General features: G+C 50.7%; 1 protein-coding gene across 1 annotated transcript in view; it reads right to left on the bottom strand.

Moving 5' to 3' along the window:
• Positions 1–206: 206 nt before the first annotated feature.
• The window catches only part of LOC121281511 (paired mesoderm homeobox protein 2-like), a 177,043-nt gene continuing 159,557 nt past the window's right edge, over positions 207–17,692 (bottom strand). Inside the window, exons 2-5 of the mRNA XM_041194456.1 lie at positions 12,604–12,774; positions 10,403–10,587; positions 8,212–8,390; positions 207–924 (exon numbers count right to left, since the gene is read on the bottom strand). Of these exons, the coding sequence (XP_041050390.1) occupies positions 807–924; positions 8,212–8,390; positions 10,403–10,587; positions 12,604–12,774 (653 nt within the window). The 3' untranslated portion in view covers positions 207–806. The remainder of the gene's footprint in view (positions 925–8,211; positions 8,391–10,402; positions 10,588–12,603; positions 12,775–17,692) is intronic.

Below are 17,692 nucleotides of genomic sequence, written 5' to 3'. Positions count from 1 at the left end.
CCCCAGTGAGAGTCAGTGTGTGCGGGACCTGTACCCCAGTGAGAGTCTGTGTGCGTGGGACCCGTACCCCAGTGAGAGTCAATGTGTGTGGAGCCTGTATCCCAGTAAGAGTCAGTGTGTGTGTGGGACCCGTACCCCAGTGAGAGTCAGTGTGTGTGGAACCCGTACCCCAGTGAGAGTCAGTGTGTGTGGAATCCATACCCCAGTGAGAGTCAGTGTGAATGGGACCCGTACCCCAGTGAGAGTCAGTGTGTGTGGGAGCCGTACCCCAGTGAGAGTCAGGGTGTGTGGAACCTGTACCCCAGCAACAACCTCCTTTTCTCGCTTGGTGTATTAAGGTCGCTCTTCTCCTCTGCCTCCTTGTGTTGAAAATCAATGAGCAGTGGGATTGGATTCTGGGATGATGGGAAAAGGATTATGGGGCTTGGGGGAGGGGTTTATGATTGAGGTATCCAGCAATGAATCACCACAGACCTCACAGTCTTTAATAAGGACACGTGTCCTCGTGAACACTGAATGTGATGTCTGTGATGGTTCTGTGACCCACTGGTTACCATTGAGTGTCAGGATCACAGCACCTTACTCTACTGCAGTGCTGGTCGGCATGATAACCCCTGTGCTATCCCAGGAGATGTCGTAAGATGCATGAGTCCTAAAAGTAGCAACCAGAGTCAATCGGGAATCGAGTTGGTTCCTAGACATAGGCCATATCATCCACCTTGTCCTGGTCAGACAGTCCTGAGCACTCGGCTTTGTCCCATGCCAGTCCCGGGTCAGTCCTGGCTCAGTCCCGGGTCACTCCTGGGTCAATTGATGGGAGGTGCGTGGCTTCGCTGGAGACTGAATTCCTTTGCCTTCAGTCGTAGACTGGCGATGCTGTTTGCCATTGTCATTCCTGGGCTACTCGAGCTGGAATCAGTCGGGCTGTAAGGAGGCATTGAGCTATCAAAACGTGCATCAGATAAGACTCTTTACACAAATATAACTGCAGTTATTTTTTTAAAAAGCTTTGGAGTAAGTTCCAGATCCACACCCCACACCCACCCCTCCTATGACAAAGGCCAGGAGACAGGAAGCGTGGATTTCTAAAGGGGAAATCGTGTTTAACTAACTTGGAGTTTTTTGAAGAGGTAGCAGAAAAGGTCGACCAGGGTAATGCTGTTGATGTGGTGTACGTGGACTTTCAAAAGGCATTCAACACAGTGCCACACAACAGACTTGTGAGAAAAGTTATAGATCATGGAATAAAAAGGACAGTAGCAACGTGGATACAAAATTGGCTGAGAAATAGGAAACAGAGGTCAATGGATTTTTTTGAGGCTGGAGGAAGGTTTTTAGTGGAGTTCCCCAGGGGTCAGTATTGGGACCCTTGCTTTTCCTGATATATATTAATGATCTAATTCTTGGTGTGCAGGGGACAATTTCAAAGTTTGTGGATGATACAAAGCTTGGAAGCATTATAAATTGCGCATAAGACAGTATAGATCTTTAAAATGATATAGACAAGTTAGTGGAGTGGGCAGATAGGTGGCAGATGAAGTTCAATGCAGAGAAGTGCGAGGTGGTACATTTTGGTAGGAAGGACATGGGGAGACAATATAAAATAAAGGGTGTGCAGGAGCAGAGGGACCTGGATGTATATGTGAATAGATCATTGAAGGAGGCAGGACATGTGGAGAAAGCAGTTAATAAAACATACAGTATTCTGGGTTTTATTAATATGGGCATAGAGTACAAGAGCAAGGAGGTTATGCTGAATTTATATACGACAATGGTTAGACCTCAGCTGGAGTCTTGTGTACAGTTCTGGGCATCACACTATAGGAAGGATGTGAACACATTGGAGAGAGTGCAGAAAAAATTTACAAGAATGGTTCCAGGGATGAGAAACTTCAGTTATGAAGATAGATTGGAGAGGTTGGGACTGTTCTCCTTGGAGAGGAGAAGGCTAAAAGGAGATTTGATAGAGATGTTCAAAAGCATGAGGGGTGTGGATAGCGTAGATAGGGAGAAGCTGTTCCCGCTCGTAAAGAGATCAAGAATGAGAGGGCAATGGGAATCAGGGGGAAAGCTCTCTGCTGATTGGAGTCATACTTGGCACAAAGGAAGATGGTTGTGGTTGTTGGAGGTCAGTCATCTCAGCTCCAGGACATCACTGCAGGAGTTCCTCAGGGTAGTGTCCTCAGCCCAACCATCTTCAGCTGCTTCATCAATGACCTTCCTTCCATCATAAAGTCAGAAGTGGGGATGTTCACTGATGATTGCACAATGTTCAGCACCATTCATAAATTCTCAGATACTGAAGCAGTCCATGCCTATATGCAGCAAGACCTGGACAATATCCAGGCTTGGGCTGACAAGGGCAAGTAACATTTATGCCACACAAGTGTCAGGCAATGACCATCTCCAACAAGAGAGAATCTAACCATCACTCCTTGACGTTCAATGGCATTACCATCACTGAATACCCTACAATCAACATTCTGGGGATTACCATTGACCAGAAACTGAACTGGACCAGCAATATAAATACTGTAGCTATAAGAGCAGGTCAGAGGCTAGGAATTGTGTTAAGTGTAACTCACCTCCTGACTCCCCAAAGACTGTCCACCATCTACAAGGCACCAGTCAGGAGTGTGATGGAATACTTGCCTGGATGAGTGCAGCTCCCACAACACTCAAGAAGCTTGACACCGTCCAGGACAAAGCAGCCCCGCTTGATTGGCACCACATCCACAAACATTCACTCCCTCCACCACTGATTCACAGTTAGCAGCAGTGTGTACCATCTACAAGATGCACTGCACCAACTCACCAAGGCTCCTTAGACAGTACCTTCCAAACCTTTGACCACTACCATCTAGAAGGACAAGGGCAGCAAGCACCTGGGAGCACCACCACCTGGAAGTTCCCCTCCAAGCCTCTCACCATCCTGGCTTGGAAATACATCGCCGTTCCTTCACTGTCGCTGGGTCAAAATCCTGGAACTCCCTCCGTAACAGCACAGTGGGTGTATCTACACCACATGGACTACAGTGATTCAAAAAGGCAGCTCACCAACACCTTCTCAAGGGCAACTAGGGATGGACAATAAATGCTGGCCCAGCCAGTGTAGCTCACATCCCGTGAATGAATAAAAAAAATTAAAGTAATTTTGCAAAAGAAGCAAATGTGACATGAGAAAAAGCTTTTTCACACAACGAGTGGTACGGGTCTGGAATGCACTGACTGGAAGTGTGCTGGAGACAGGTTCAATTGAGACATTCGAGAGGGCATTAGATGGTTATTTGAATAGAAACAATTTGCAGGGGTATGGGGAAAAGGCAGGTGAATGGCCCTAAGTTATAATGCTCATTTGGAGAGCTGGTGCAGAAACGATGGGCCGAATGGCCTCCTTCTGCACCATAACATTCCGTGATTCTGAGAGTAATGCTCCCTCTACATTGTCCCCATCAAATACTCCCAGGGAAGGTACAACATGGGGTTAGATACAGAGTAAAGCTCCCTCTACACTGTCCCCATCAAACACTCCCAGGACAGGTACAGCACGGGGTTAGATACAGGGTGAAGACAGGGCCTCGTTTCACATTCATTGTAACTCTGCAGCCTTCAGGCTCTAAGTCGAATGTGTTACTCACTGAGACACACTGACTTTCTCTGCCCGTCACTCAATTTGCCTGATTTATGTTCGGAAGGATTCCAGTTTCAAATCAGCTTTGTATTTAAATAATTTCAGCAAGAAATTGAATACATTGGGCATATTGATCCCAGATTTGTACAAAGTGCAGGAGGGGGCAGGAGAAAAGTCGTTTTACCAGCCGGCCGCATCGTTCCATTCCCAGTCTGCCCCTCCTCATTAATAATGCATTCAGGGGAAATACTCCAGATCGCTGGTGGACGGGCTCATATTTGCCCACCACACTGTGACCTCAGCGGTTCCTCGCTTCGAGCGCCATATTTAAAGTGCACCAGAGCGCAGCTCTGCTCCAGGACTGCTCCAGGCGACAGGTGGCCCCAAAAGCAAGGAAGACGGCAGCCCCCACATTTAGTGACGTCTCTCTGGGGAGCCTGCTGGATGCAGTGGAAGACCACCGCAGTGTCCTCTACCCCCGCTCTGGCCACAGGAGGTCCACCAGAGTCACCAATCCCCGCTGGGAGGTGGTGGCACTGGAGCTCAGAGGAGGTCAGCCATCCAGTGCAGGAAGAGGATGAATGATCTCATCCATTCTGTCAGGGTAAAGTCAACCACCTTATCACTCTCAAACCACACACTCATAAACCCATCACACACCCACAGGGATCTCACACCTCAGGGGACAACACCAGTGACTCTCACACACATCTTCACATCTCCATCAGGCTCATATCCTCTGGAGCTCACGTCTTCATCCTGTCCGTGGCTCCGCTCAGCAAACATTCCACGCAGTGCCATGTGTCCTGCTCACAATCTCTCCATCTGTTTTCATGCAGGAGAAACTGGCTGACAATAGCAGGGAGGGGTCCCAGACAAGGGGTGGAGTGGCCCACATTAGGCCCCTCACTCATTTTGAGGGTGTGCCATCGCGCTGACTGGTGAGGACGTGGATCCTGCCTGCGGCAATGGTGAGGTCAGCGGCGAATGCCCACGTGAGGATCCCACACCCCATCATCCCTCTCTCAACACAACTGTGAGAGCTCTCTCTCCTGCTTTTGACTCTGCTGCCATGGGCTACTCATCTCTACCGACACCCTCAGCCTCAGCTCTATTCACGTCCCCATCTGCAGCCAAGAGGACTCCTCCCCCAATGAAGAGCCAGAAATAAGCAGCCTGGAAGACCCGTCACAGCGCTTACCCACACTCTGCGTCAGCGCAGAGACACACACCACGATGGGACCTAGATCTAGAGCAGATGCGGGTTCATAATCTGGTGGTTACCGCACAGTCACATGTCCACTGCAGGAGGAGGCAGGTTCAGCTGAGCTCCCTGGCACTCGGAGGACTGCTGGGGAAGAGGCATCTGTGAGGTCCGATCAGATGACGAGCCTTTGGATTTGACCTTCCAACTCATCGTGGAGAGTCAGCAGAAGAAGTGGGAACATCACACAGAGCTGTTGGAAGCCCTCAACAGAGTGGCCGGCGAGTCAGAGGAGTGCATCCACCTGCTCTCTGATGAAGTGGTGCTAACATGTGCGCCTGTGGATGTCTCCATGGGGACCTTGGTCCAGCAGAACGCGGAGATGCACGCAGACCTCCACCCCATCGTAGGAGTCATGGGTGAGTTTCTGCAGTGGCAACGCGAGAGGGAAACGGGGCACCTCCAGGTGCTCCTTCCCCTCAAGGAGTCAGGCTGGGCCCCTTGGGCACCTGAAGAGAGGAGGAGGGGCAGCTGGACACCCCTAGGTCAACCACTCAGGAATCCTCAGAGGCTGTCCTCTCCCTCCGAGTTCCCTTTGCCTGCAACCCCCTCAACCCTTGTCCTCTGTCACCGCAGGGGGAGTGGTTGGCCCATAGGAGGACAGCCAAAGCAAGCTGGGGCCCTCTAGGCCTTGGTTCTCCAGAGGAGACACACTGAAGTAATCAGAGGCAACAGGGACAAGCATTGTACAGGCTGTCTCCACCCTTGCTGTGGATGTCAGGGCAGCACCTAGAAGAAGTGGTAGGCCTAGAAAAGTTAAGAATTTCTGATCACAAGTGGCTGGACGGGTGAACACAGTTTGTCGCTTTATAATCTGAAAATATATTCGCTTTCGCTGAATAATGTGTAATGTTGTCCTTCAGCTTCATTTACAGGCTTCGTGGGTCCTCCCCCTGCAACATCACCCCCCCACCCCCCTTCACTAGCAGTTCAGCTGCACGCAGCCGGCCCACGAGTGATTCTGGAGGGAGAAGTGTGTGTGTGGCAGGGATTTTTGGAGCCTCATGCGAGCACTCTCTCACGCACACGGGGCCTTCATCCTCACACTCATCAATGCTGCCTGATGGGGTTCTCTTTTAGTTGTCCATCTGAGCCGACCTGCATCTCTACCCACCCATGGGTTATTCTCCCATGCAGCACCTGTTCCCACCAACATGAGGCTCTGCTCACTTTTGATTTCGATAATCATGGTAGTTGTTAAGTTTTGGATCCGCTCCCCCGTCCTTTCCCCTCCCCGAGTCACCCCCGTCCTTTCCCCTCCCCTAGTCACCCACGTCCTTTCCCCTCCCCTAGTCACCCACGTCCTTTCCCCTCCCCTAGTCACCCCCGTCCTTTCCCCTCCCCTAGTCACCCCCGTCCTTTCCCCTCCCCTAGTCACCCACGTCCTTTCCCCTCCCCTAGTCACCCCCGTCCTTTCCCCTCCCCTAGTCACCCACGTCCTTTCCCCAATCACTGTCGACTCCCCCACCCCTGCCATCACCTACCAACCTGGCTTCATGAAGTGGAAGTCATACCTGATAGATTTATTAGAATTCTTTGAGGAAGTAACATGCAGGATAGATAAAGGGGAACCAGTAGATGTAATATATTTGGCTTTCCAATAGGCTTTTGATAAGGTAACGCACATAAGGCCACTTAATAAGATAAGAGCCCATGGTGTTGGGGGTAGTATATTAGCATGGATAGAGGATGGCTAACTAATAGAAGGCAGAGAGTTTAGATAAGGGGGCATTTTCAGGATGGCAACCTGGTGGAGTGCCACAGGGGTCAGTGCTGGTGCCACAATTATTTACAATATATATTAATGACTTGGATGAGGGAAATGAATGTACTATCGCCAAGTTTGCGGGTTACACAAAAACAGGTGGGAAGGCAAGTGGTGAGGATGACACAAAGAGTCTACAGAGGGATATAGACAGGTTAAGTGAGTGGGCAAAAACTTGGCAGATGGAATATAATGGGGGAAATGTGAGGTTATGCACTTTGGCAGGAAGAATAGAGGAGCTGAATATTATTTAAATGGAGAAAGACTGCAGAAAGTTGCAGCACAGAGGGATTGGGGGGTCCTCGTGCATGAATCCCAAAAAGCTAGCATACAAGTTCAGCAGGTAATAGGGAAGGCAAATGGAATGTTGGCCTTTATTTCAAAGGGAATGGAGCATAAAAATAGGGAAGTCTCGCTAAAACTATACAAGGCACTGGTTAGACCACACCTAGAATACTGTGAACAGTTTTGGTCCCCTTACCTAAACAAAAGTATACTGGCATTGGAGGCAGTCCAGAGAAGGCTGATCCCAAGTATGGAGGGATTTTCTTATGAGGAGAGGTTGAGTAGGATGGGCCTGTGCTCATTGGAGTTTAGAAGAATGAGGGGTGACCTAATTGAAACATACGAGATTCTTAGGGAGCTTGACAGGGTAGATGCTGAGAGGTTGTTTCCCTTTGTGGGAGAAACTAGGACCAGAGGGCATAATCTCAGAGTAAGGGGTCACCCATTGAAGACATGGATGAGGAGGAATTTCTTCTCCCAGAGGGTAATGGATCTGTGGAATTCTTTACTGCAGAGGGCTGTAGAGGCTGGGTAGTTAAGTATATTCAAGGCTGAGATAGACAGATTTTTAATCAGTAAGTGGATCAAGGGTTATGGGGAAAAGGCAGGAAAGTGAAGTTGAGGATTATCAGGTCAGCCATGATCTCATTGAATGGCGGAGTAGACTCGATGGGCTGAATGGCCTACGTCTTATGGTCTTATAGCAGCCCATGGCCAAGACCGTGATGTCCTGAAGCAGTCCCCAGACATCAACGGAGACCTCCCACCTTCCATAAGCAAGCTTCATGGTGGAGCCATGTCCATGAGAATCATGGTGCATGTGTTCCTCCAGGGTCCAGTAGCTGTAGGGCTCCAGCATCTTCTGCTCCTTGGACGTCCCCGATGCGAGCAAGGCCCTAACCAAGTTCTGGCTTCTGCACGTCACATTTGTCCAGACGTGTTCTGGGCCGGTCGGCGTAACGGTAAATCTGGCGTGGGGAGGAAGATTCTGGTCGGGCTTTACTTTGCATCCCATTAGTGGGATGCAAAGCGGGTTCAAGCTGGCCTCCAGCAGGATTCACATTCTGCCATGGCAGACAATCCCGCTGTGCTCTCAAGCCTGTACAAAATTAATTTTTGGCCTTCTTGCCATATTGACCCCCCTGCCCACCATGATGCCCAACACCAATGGGGCCAAAAATTCTGGCCATTGTGTGGGGATTTTTAATTTGACTTTCATTGTCAGTTTGTGTTAACGATTCCCTCTTACGGGCAACTGATCATTACCTGTAGGATGAGTTTGCTGACCACGGGCGGTATTCTGTGCTCAGTGGGGTGTGTCGGGCCACAACAGGCTGTTCGATGGCCGTTTCTATGCTGTAGGATTTGAGGAGTGAGACTGTCCGGCCAGTTAAAATGGCTCGCTCATTCCTGCGGAACTTCGCTCTCCGATTCTGAAACCAGACCTGTGTGAGAGAGAGAGAGAGAAAGAGAGAGGGAAAGGTTTATCTGTCACCTGTCAACACAGCAGCAAAGCTAAGAAATACATTGAATTTACAACACAGAAACAGGCCATTTGGCTCAACTGCTGGTGTTCATGCTCTACAGGAGTCTCCTCTCACCCCATCAGTATATCAAACAACAACCTGTATTTATATTTATATTGCACCTTTAACATAGGAAAATGTCTCAAGGTGCTTCACAGGAGCAATTATCAAACAAAGTTTGACACTGAGTCACATAAAGAGACATTAGGACGAGTGATCAGAGCTTGGTCAAAGAGATATCATGTTTGTCCCTCGAGGTGGAGGTGACTAAGTTCCTCAGCAGGGTTGTTTCTGGTGGGTACATGCATGATTGCTAAGGGCCAACCTGTGCCTAGAAATGGGGCAGAGTACCACAGATGTTTGAGTTTTGGATGAGTTACTGGCTCAGGATTTCCTCTCTGCCTCTGACATGCTCTTGCTCTTGAAGGAGGCTGACTGTTTTTATTTGGCTGCGCCAGGTGCAGTGATCATGGGCGAGCTTCTCCCAAGACTCGAAGTCGATGTCAAAACTCCCAGATGAAGCCTTCAGAGCATCCTTGTGACACTTCCTTTGACCACTATGAGAGCACACCCCTGACTCACGCTCTCCACAGAAGATTCTCTTTGGTGAGCGAGTGTCAGAGATTCTGGTTACAGGACCAGCCCAGCTCAGTTGTGACTGTCTCAGTCTGGTGGGTGCTTGGCATGCTTCAGTGTCTGGTATTTTCTCCTGCTGTCTGATCTTCAGAAGCTTTCGAAGGCAGCTGAAGTGAAAGTGGTTGAACTTCTTGGCATGAGGCTGGTACACAGTCCAAGTCTCGCATGTGTAGAGCAGAGCGAGCAGGATATATAGACTTTCAGTTTGGTAGGCAGACTTACTCTTAGTTTTTAAGAAGTGTATGAAAGGAGGAAAGAGAGAGAGAGTGAGAGAGAAAGAGACCTGGAGAGGTGTAGGGAGGGAATTCCAGAGATTAGGGCCCAGACAGTTGAAGTCAAGGCTACCAATAGTGGAGCGATTAAAATTGGGGATGTGGACGAGGCCAGAATTGGAGCGGCAATATTACGCAGATCCACCTATACCTTTCTCCCTAGTGTTTGTCTAGCTTCTCCTTAAATGCATCAAAGGCATCGCCTCAGGTGAAACCTCCAAGTTCTAATACAAACACTCCTCAGATCAACTGGGGGTTGGGTGGAGATGTGGGTAAGGGGGAAGAGATGGTGCTGTAATGGTAATGTCACTGGGCTAGTAATGCAGAGGCCATGGGTTCAAATCCCACTATGGCAATGGTGAAATTTAAATTCAGTTAATAAATCTGGATTTGAAAACTGACTAATCTCAGTAATGAAACTATCATCAATTGTCATCCTATTCACTAATGCCCTTTAGGGAAGGTAATCTGCCGTCTTACCTGGTCTGGCCTACATGTGACTCCAGACCCACAGCAATGTGTCTGACTCTTAAATGCCCTCTGAAAATAAATCCTGGCCTTGCAAGTGACACTTACATCTCGTGAAAATTAAAAAAAAAATCTATGAACTCTTCAGATATCCTGTGGAGCGGAGAGAAGGTTCAGGCTTCCCTCTGGATCCAGCTGGTGTCTTATCAGTGAACTGAAATCACAGCGTGAGGCAGAGGGAATAGGTTTGAGTTGAAAGTTCAGAAGCACAAACCAGTCAGGGAAAATGTGAGTTGACAGATCAGCTGAGGAATTGCTTCAGGCAGAGAGTGCGGTTTATGGTATCGAGCAGCATTGATGTATCTGAGGGGGTGTTTGATATGTAGACACGGGGTGGGGTGGGGTGGGGTGGGTTGGGGGGGGTTGGTGGTGGACAGAGGGAGTGGGAATGAGAGTGAGCGGAGCCTTGTGTGTGTGAAGCATCAACATCGGCATTGTCCCATCAAATGCTCTAAGTGCATGCCCACTGCTGGGATCACAGTGATTTGTTCTGACCTGTACTCTGGCCTCACTCAGATTGACCCTCCTGGCCACCTCCTCCCGGACAAATGCGTCTGGATAATGCGTCCTCTCGAAGACCTTCTCCAGGGCTTGCAGCTGTGAACTGTTAAATGTGGTCCTATTTCTCCTCTGCTTCTTCCTCTGTTTCTGAAGATTTGCAGTCAGACTGTGTCCCACAGCTGCAGAAGGGGAGAGGGAGTGAATCACACAGCACCAGCTCAGCAGATCACAAAACCATCATGTGTAATAACAGAAACTGCGTGTGGGACCTGTACCCCAGTGAGAGTCACTGCGTGTGGGACCTGTACCCCAGTGAGAGTCAGTGCGTGTGGGACCCGTACCCCAGTGAGAGTCAGTGTGTGGGGGACCCGTACCCCAGTGAGAGTCAGTGTGTGTAGGACCCATACCCCAGTGAGAGTCAGTGTGTGGGACCAGTACCCCAGTGAGAGTCAGTGTGTGTGGGACCAGTACCCAGTGAGATTCAGTGTGTGTGGGACCCGTATCCCAGTGAGTCAGTGTGTGTAGGACCCGTACCCCAGTGAGAGTCTGTTTGTGTGGGACCTGTACCCCAGTGAGAGTCTGTGTGTGTGGGACCCGTACCCCAGTGAGAGTCTGTGTGTGGGACCCGTACCCCAGTGAGAGTCAGTGTGTGTGGGACCTGTACCCCAGTGAGAGTCAGCGTGTGTGGAACCCGTACCCCAGTGAGAGTCAGTGTGTGTGGGACCCGTACCCCAGTGAGAGTCAGCGTGTGTGGGACCCGTACCCCAGTGAGAGTCAGTGTGTGTGGGACCCGTACCCCAGTGAGAGTCAGTGTGCGTGGGACCCGTACCCCAGTGAGAGACTGTGTGTGTGGGACCCGTACCCCAGTGAGAATCAGCGTGTGTGGAACCCGTATCCCAGTGAGAGTCAGCGTGTGTGGGACCCGTACCCCAGTGAGAGTCTGTGTGTGTGGGACCCGTACCCCAGTGAGAGTCTGTGTGTGTGGGACCCTTACCCCAGTGAGAGTCAGTGTGTGTGGGACCCTTACCCCAGTGAGAGTCAGTGTGTGTGGGACCCTTACCCCAGTGAGAGTCAGTGTGTGTGGGACCTGTACCCCAGTGACAGTCAGTGTGTGTGGGACCCTTACCCCATTGAGAGTCAGTGTGTGTGCGACCTGTAACCCAGTGAGAGTCAGTGTGTGTGGGACCCTTACCCCAGTGAGAGTCAGTGTGTGTGGGACCCTTACCCCAGTGAGAGTCAGTGTGTGTGGGACCCGTACCCCAGTGAGAGTCAGTGTATGTGGAACCCGTACCCCACTGAGAGTCAGTGTGTGTGGAACCCGTACCCCAGTGAGAGTCAGTGTGTGTGGGACCCTTACCCCAGTGAGAGTCAGTGTGTGTGGGACCCTTACCCCAGTGAGAGTCAGTGTGTGTGCAACCTGTAACCCAGTGAGAGTCAGTGTGTGTGGGACCCTTACCCCAGTGAGAGTCAGTGTGTGTGGGACCCGTACCCCAGTGAGAGTCGTGGGGCAGCAGTTCAGGGTAAAGAGTGTCTCAGCTGCGATGCTGCTTCAGTTGGTAAACAATCCCAGACCCACTCAACCATGAACCAGACAATAAAACTGATGATTCTGAGCAGCTGCTGATTGTTATCTCAGATGTTGCAATGTGGACATGGCCCCTTACAGACTCTGTCCTGCGACAGTCTTTAGCTGTACTGTGACCGCTCATCCTGAGCCACTTTCATGTTTAGTTTGGCAGTGTAACAGGGAACAGATCTCTCGGTCTGAAAATCTATCTACTTACAAATTCCACTGAATTTGCTGTCTCCGAATATATCTGTCCAATTACAATATACAACTCAGAAACAGGGCATTCAGCCCATCTGCTCTGTGCTGGTGTTTCTGCTCCATGTGAACCTCCTTCAGCCCTCCTCTTCATCTCACCCTATCCTTCTATTCCTTTCTCACTCGTGATTATCTAGCTTCCCCTTAAATGCATCTATACTATTTACCTCAACCGCTCCCTGTGGTAGCAAGTTCCTCATTCTCCCCAATCTCTGGGTAAAGAAGTTTTCCCTGAATTCCCCATTGGATTTATTAGTGGCTCCCTTATATTGATGGGTCCTCGTTCTGGTCTCCCCACAAGTAGAAGCTCCTTCTCTACATCGACCCTATCAAACCCCATTCATCATTCTGAAGACCTCAGTCAGGTCACCGCTGAGCGTCTCCTTCCCAGGGAATAGATCCCCAGCGCGCTCGGTCTTTCCTGAAGGATTTCCATCCGTTATAAAGTGCTCTGGGATGTCAGCATAGCAAAGTTTATATTTATCCTGAAAGTTATTGAGAGGCTGCATAGCAAATATGTCCCATAACCATGTTTTCAAGTCTGACAATTAAACAGGGAATTAAAAACTGAGCTCAGCAATTCCCTCAGTAACCCTCCCTCCCTATGAGGCTCACTGAAATCGATCTCTTGGACTGTGGGTATGGGCCCCTATTCAGATGATCCGTGTGGATCAGTGTCAAATTTTGTTTTACTTACGCTCCCACTAAGGTCCTGGGATGTTAAAGGCGCTATATAAATTTAGGCTGTTGTGATGTATAATATCCTGCTCATGGGTTTACAAACTAATTCTCGGAGGCAAGGGAGGGGACTGGTCATGGTTTCATTTTTAAAGTGAGTAGGTATATAGAATTTTTAATTAAACTTCAGAATCTTGAAGTGAAACTAAACTGAGGTGAGTCAACATTGGGTTAAATGAGTTGTGCTCTCTCTCTGCCTGTCTCTCTTGCAATCCCTCTCTCTCTGCCTGTCCCTCGGCCTGTCTCTCCCTCGGCCTCCCTCTCAATCACTCCCTCGGCCTCCCTCTCAATCGCTCCCTCGGCCTCCCTCTCAATCTCTCCCTCAGTCTCCCTCTCAATCACTCCCTCGGCCTCCCTCTCAATCGCTCCCTCGGCCTCCCTCTCAATCTCTCCCTCGGTCTCCCTCTCAATCGCTCCCTCGGCCTCCCACTCACACTCTCTCTCCTGGCCTGTCTCTCAATCTCTTGGTCTCTCCCCACTCTGTCTCTCTCACTCTCTCTCTCTCAGCCTGACTCTCTCTCGCTCTCTCTCTCCCGGCCTGTCTCTCTCTCTCTCTCTCCTGGCCTGTCTTTCTCCCTCTCTCTCTCCCGGCCTGTCTCTCTCTCTCTCCTGGCCTGTCTCTCTCTCTCTCTCTCTCAGCCTGTCTCTCTCTCTCTCTCCCTCTCTCTCTCTCTCTCTCAGCCTGTCTCTCTCTCTCTCTCCCTCTCTCTCTCTCTCAGCCTGTCTCTCCCTCTCTCTCTCTCCCGGCCTGTCTCTCTCCCTCTCTCTCTCTCTCCGTCTCCTGGCCTGTCTCTCTCTCTCTCTCTCAGCCTGTCTCTCCCTCTCTCTCTCTCTCAGCCTGTCTCTCTCTCTCTCTCCCTCTCTCTCTCTCTCTCTCTCCTGGCCTGTCTCTCTCTCTCTCTCTCCTGGCCTGTCTCTCTCTCTCTCTCTCAGCCTGTCTCTCTCTCTCTCTCAGCCTGTCTCTCTCTCTCTCTCCCTCTCTCTCTCTCTCTCTCTCTCCTGGCCTGTCTCTCTCTCTCTCTCTCTCCTGGCCTGTCTCTCTCCCTCTCTCTCTCTCTCCCTCTCCCGGCCTGTCTCTCTCTCTCTCCTGGCCTGTCTCTCTCTCTCTCTCTCTCAGGCTGTCTCTCTCTCTCCCTCTCTCTCTCTCTCTCTCTCTCAGCCTGTCTCTCTCTCTCTCTCCCTCTCTCTCTCTCTCTCCCGGCCTGTCTCTCTCTCTCTCTCTCTCAGCCTGTCTCTCCCTCTCTCTCTCTCCCGGCCTGTCTCTCCCTCTCTCTCTCTCCCGGCCTGTCTCTCTCCCTCTCTCTCTCTCTCCCTCTCCCTCTCCTGGCCTGTCTCTCTCTCTCTCTCTCTCTCTCTCTCAGCCTGTCTCTCCCTCTCTCTCTCTCCCGGCCTGTCTCTCTCTCTCTCTCCCTCTCTCTCTCCCGGCCTGTCTCTCTCTCTCTCTCCCTCTCTCTCTCCCGGCCTGTCTCTCTCTCTCTCTCCCTCTCTCTCTCCCGGCCTGTCTCTCTCTCTCTCTCTCTCTCAGCCAGTCTCTCCCTCTCTCTCTCTCAGCCTGTCTCTCTCCCTCTCTCTCTCTCTCCCTCTCCTGGCCTGTCTCTCCCTCTCTCTCTCTCAGCCTGTCTCTCCCTCTCTCTCTCTCTCAGCCTGTCTCTCTCCCTCTCTCTCTCTCTCCCTCTCCTGGCCTGTCTCTCCCTCTCTCTCTCTCCCGGCCTGTCTCTCTCTCTCTCTCTCTCTCAGCCTGTCTCTCTCCCTCTCTCTCTCCCTCTCCTGGCCTGTCTCTCCCTCTCTCTCTCTCCCGGCCTGTCTCTCTCTCTCTCTCTCTCTCAGCCTGTCTCTCTCCCTCTCTCTCTCTCACTCTCTCCCGGCCTGTCTCACTCACTCTCTCCCTCTCTCTCTCTCACTCTCTCCCGGCCTCTCTCTCTCACTCTCTCCCGGCCTGTCTCTCTCACTCTCTCCCGGCCTGTCTCTCTCACTCTCTCCCGGCCTGTCTCTCTCACTCTCTCCCGGCCTGTCTCTCTCTCTCTCTCCCGGCCTGTTTCTCTATCTCTTGCTCACCCCACCTGTTTCTCTCTCTCTCTTGGCCTGTCTCTTTCTCTCTCTCGGACTCTCTCTCACTCTCAGCCTGACTCTCTCTCCCTCTCAGCCTTTCGCAATCTCTCTCTCTCAGCCATTCTCTCTCTCTCTCAGCCTTTCTCTCAGCCTTTTTCTCTCTCTCTCTCTCAGCCTTTTTCTCTCTCTCTCTCTCAGCCTTTCTCTCTCTCTCTCTCTCAGCCTTTCTCTCTCTCTCTCTCTCAGCCTTTCTCTCTCTCTCTCTCTCAGCCTTTCTCTCTCTCTCTCTCTCAGCCTTTCTCTCTCTCTCTCTCTCAGCCTTTCTCTCTCTCTCTCTCTCTCAGCCTCTCTCTCTCTCTCTCTCAGCCTTTCTCTCTCTCAGCCTTTCTCTCTCTCTCTCAGCCTTTCCCTCTCTCTCTCTCTCTCTCAGCCTTTCTCTCTCTCTCTCTCTCTCAGCCTTTCTCTCTCTCTCTCTCTCTCAGCCTTTCTCTCTCTCTCTCTCTCACAGCCTTTCTCTCTCTCTCTCTCTCTCAGCCTTTCTCTCTCTCTCTCTCTCTCAGCCTTTCTCTCTCTCTCTCTCTCTCAGCCTTTCTCTCTCTCTCTCTCTCTCTCAGCCTTTCTCTCTCTCTCTCTCTCTCTCAGCCTTTCTCTCTCTCTCTCTCTCTCAGCCTTTCTCTCTCTCTCTCTCTCTCTCAGCCTTTCTCTCTCTCTCTCTCTCTCTCAGCCTTTCTCTCTCTCTCTCTCTCTCTCAGCCTTTCTCTCTCTCTCTCTCTCTCTCAGCCTTTCTCTCTCTCTCTCTCTCTCAGCCTTTCTCTCTCTCTCTCTCTCTCTCAGCCTTTCTCTCTCTCTCTCTCTCTCAGCCTTTCTCTCTCTCTCTCTCTCTCTCAGCCTTTCTCTCTCTCTCTCTCTCAGCCTTTCTCTCTCTCTCTCTCTCTCAGCCTTTCTCTCTCTCTCTCTCTCTCAGCCTTTCTCTCTCTCTCTCTCTCTCTCAGCCTTTCTCTCTCTCTCTCTCTCTCAGCCTTTCTCTCTCTCTCTCTCTCTCTCTCAGCCTTTCTCTCTCTCTCTCTCTCTCTCAGCCTTTCTCTCTCTCTCTCTCTCAGCCTTTCTCTCCCTCAGCCTCTCAGCCTTTCTCTCAGCCTTTCTCTCTCTTTCTCAGCCTTTTTCTCTCTCTCTCTCTCTCAGCCTTTCTCTCTCTCTCTCTCTCTCTCAGCCTTTCTCTCTCTCTCTCTCTCAGCCTTTCTCTCCCTCAGCCTTTCTCTCAGCCTTTCTCTCAGCCTTTCTCTCTCTTTCTCAGCCTTTTTCTCTCTCTCTCTCTCTCAGCCTTTCTCTCTCTCTCTCTCTCTCTCTCAGCCTTTCTCTCTCTCTCTCTCAGCCTTTCTCTCTCTCCCTCTCTCTCAGCCTTTCTCTCTCTCTCTCTCTCAGCCTTTCTCTCTCTCTCTCAGCCTTTCTCTCTCTCTCTCTCTCAGCCTTTCTCTCTCTCTCTCTCTCAGCCTTTCTCTCTCTCTCTCTCTCTCAGCCTTTCTCTCTCTCTCTCAGCCTTTCTCTCTCTCTCTCAGCCTTTCTCTCTCTCTCAGCCTTTCTCTCTCTCTCTCAGCCTTTCTCTCTCTCTCTCTCTCTCAGCCTTTCTCTCTCTCTCTCTCAGCCTTTCTCTCTCTCTCTCTCAGCCTTTCTCTCTCTCTCTCTCAGCCTTTCTCTCTCCCTCTCAGCCTTTCTCTCTCTCTCTCTCTCAGCCTTTCTCTCTCTCTCTCAGCCTTTCTCTCTCTCTCTCAGCCTTTCTCTCTCTCTCTCAGTCTTTCTCTCTCTCTCTCAGTCTTTCTCTCTCTCTCTCAGTCTTTCTCTCTCTCTCTCAGCCTTTCTCTCTCTCTCTCTCTCAGCCTTTCTCTCTCTCTCTCTCTCTCAGCCTTTCTCTCTCTCTCTCTCTCTCTCAGCCTTTCTCTCTCTCTCTCTCAGCCTTTCTCTCTCTCTCTCTCTCAGCCTTTCTCTCTCTCTCTCTCTCAGCCTTTCTCTCTCTCTCTCTCTCAGCCTTTCTCTCTCTCTCTCTCTCAGCCTTTCTCTCTCTCTCTCTCTCAGCCTTTCTCTCTCTCTCTCTCTCTCTCTCAGCCTTTCTCTCTCTCTCTCTCTCTCTCTCAGCCTTTCTCTCTCTCTCTCTCTCTCTCTCTCAGCCTTTCTCTCTCTCTCTCTCTCTCAGCCTTTCTCTCTCTCTCTCTCTCTCTCAGCCTTTCTCTCTCTCTCTCTCTCAGCCTTTCTCTCTCCCTCTCAGCCTTTCTCTCTCCCTCTCAGCCTTTCTCTCTCTCTCTCTCTCAGCCTTTCTCTCTCTCTCTTTCTCAGCCTTTCTCTCTCTCTCTCTCTCAGCCTTTCTCTCTCTCTCTTGCTCAGCCTTTCTCTCTCTCTCTCTCTCAGCCTTTCTCTCTCTCTCTCAGTCTTTCTCTCTCTCTCTCAGCCTTTCTCTCTCTCTCTCTCTCTCTCAGCCTTTCTCTCTCTCTCTCTCTCTCAGCCTTTCTCTCTCTCTCTCTCTCTCTCAGCCTTTCTCTCTCTCTCTCTCTCAGCCTTTCTCTCTCTCTCTCTCTCTCTCTCAGCCTTTCTCTCTCTCTCTCTCTCAGCCTTTCTCTCTCTCTCTCTCTCAGCCTTTCTCTCTCTCTCTCTCTCTCAGCCTTTCTCTCTCTCTCTCTCTC

Source organism: Carcharodon carcharias, chromosome 8 (assembly GCF_017639515.1).
Source record: "Carcharodon carcharias isolate sCarCar2 chromosome 8, sCarCar2.pri, whole genome shotgun sequence".
Taxonomy (NCBI): Eukaryota; Metazoa; Chordata; class Chondrichthyes; order Lamniformes; family Lamnidae; genus Carcharodon; species Carcharodon carcharias.
The sequence above is the reverse complement of the archived record's forward strand: the minus strand, read 5'-3'. Positions and strand labels throughout refer to the sequence as shown.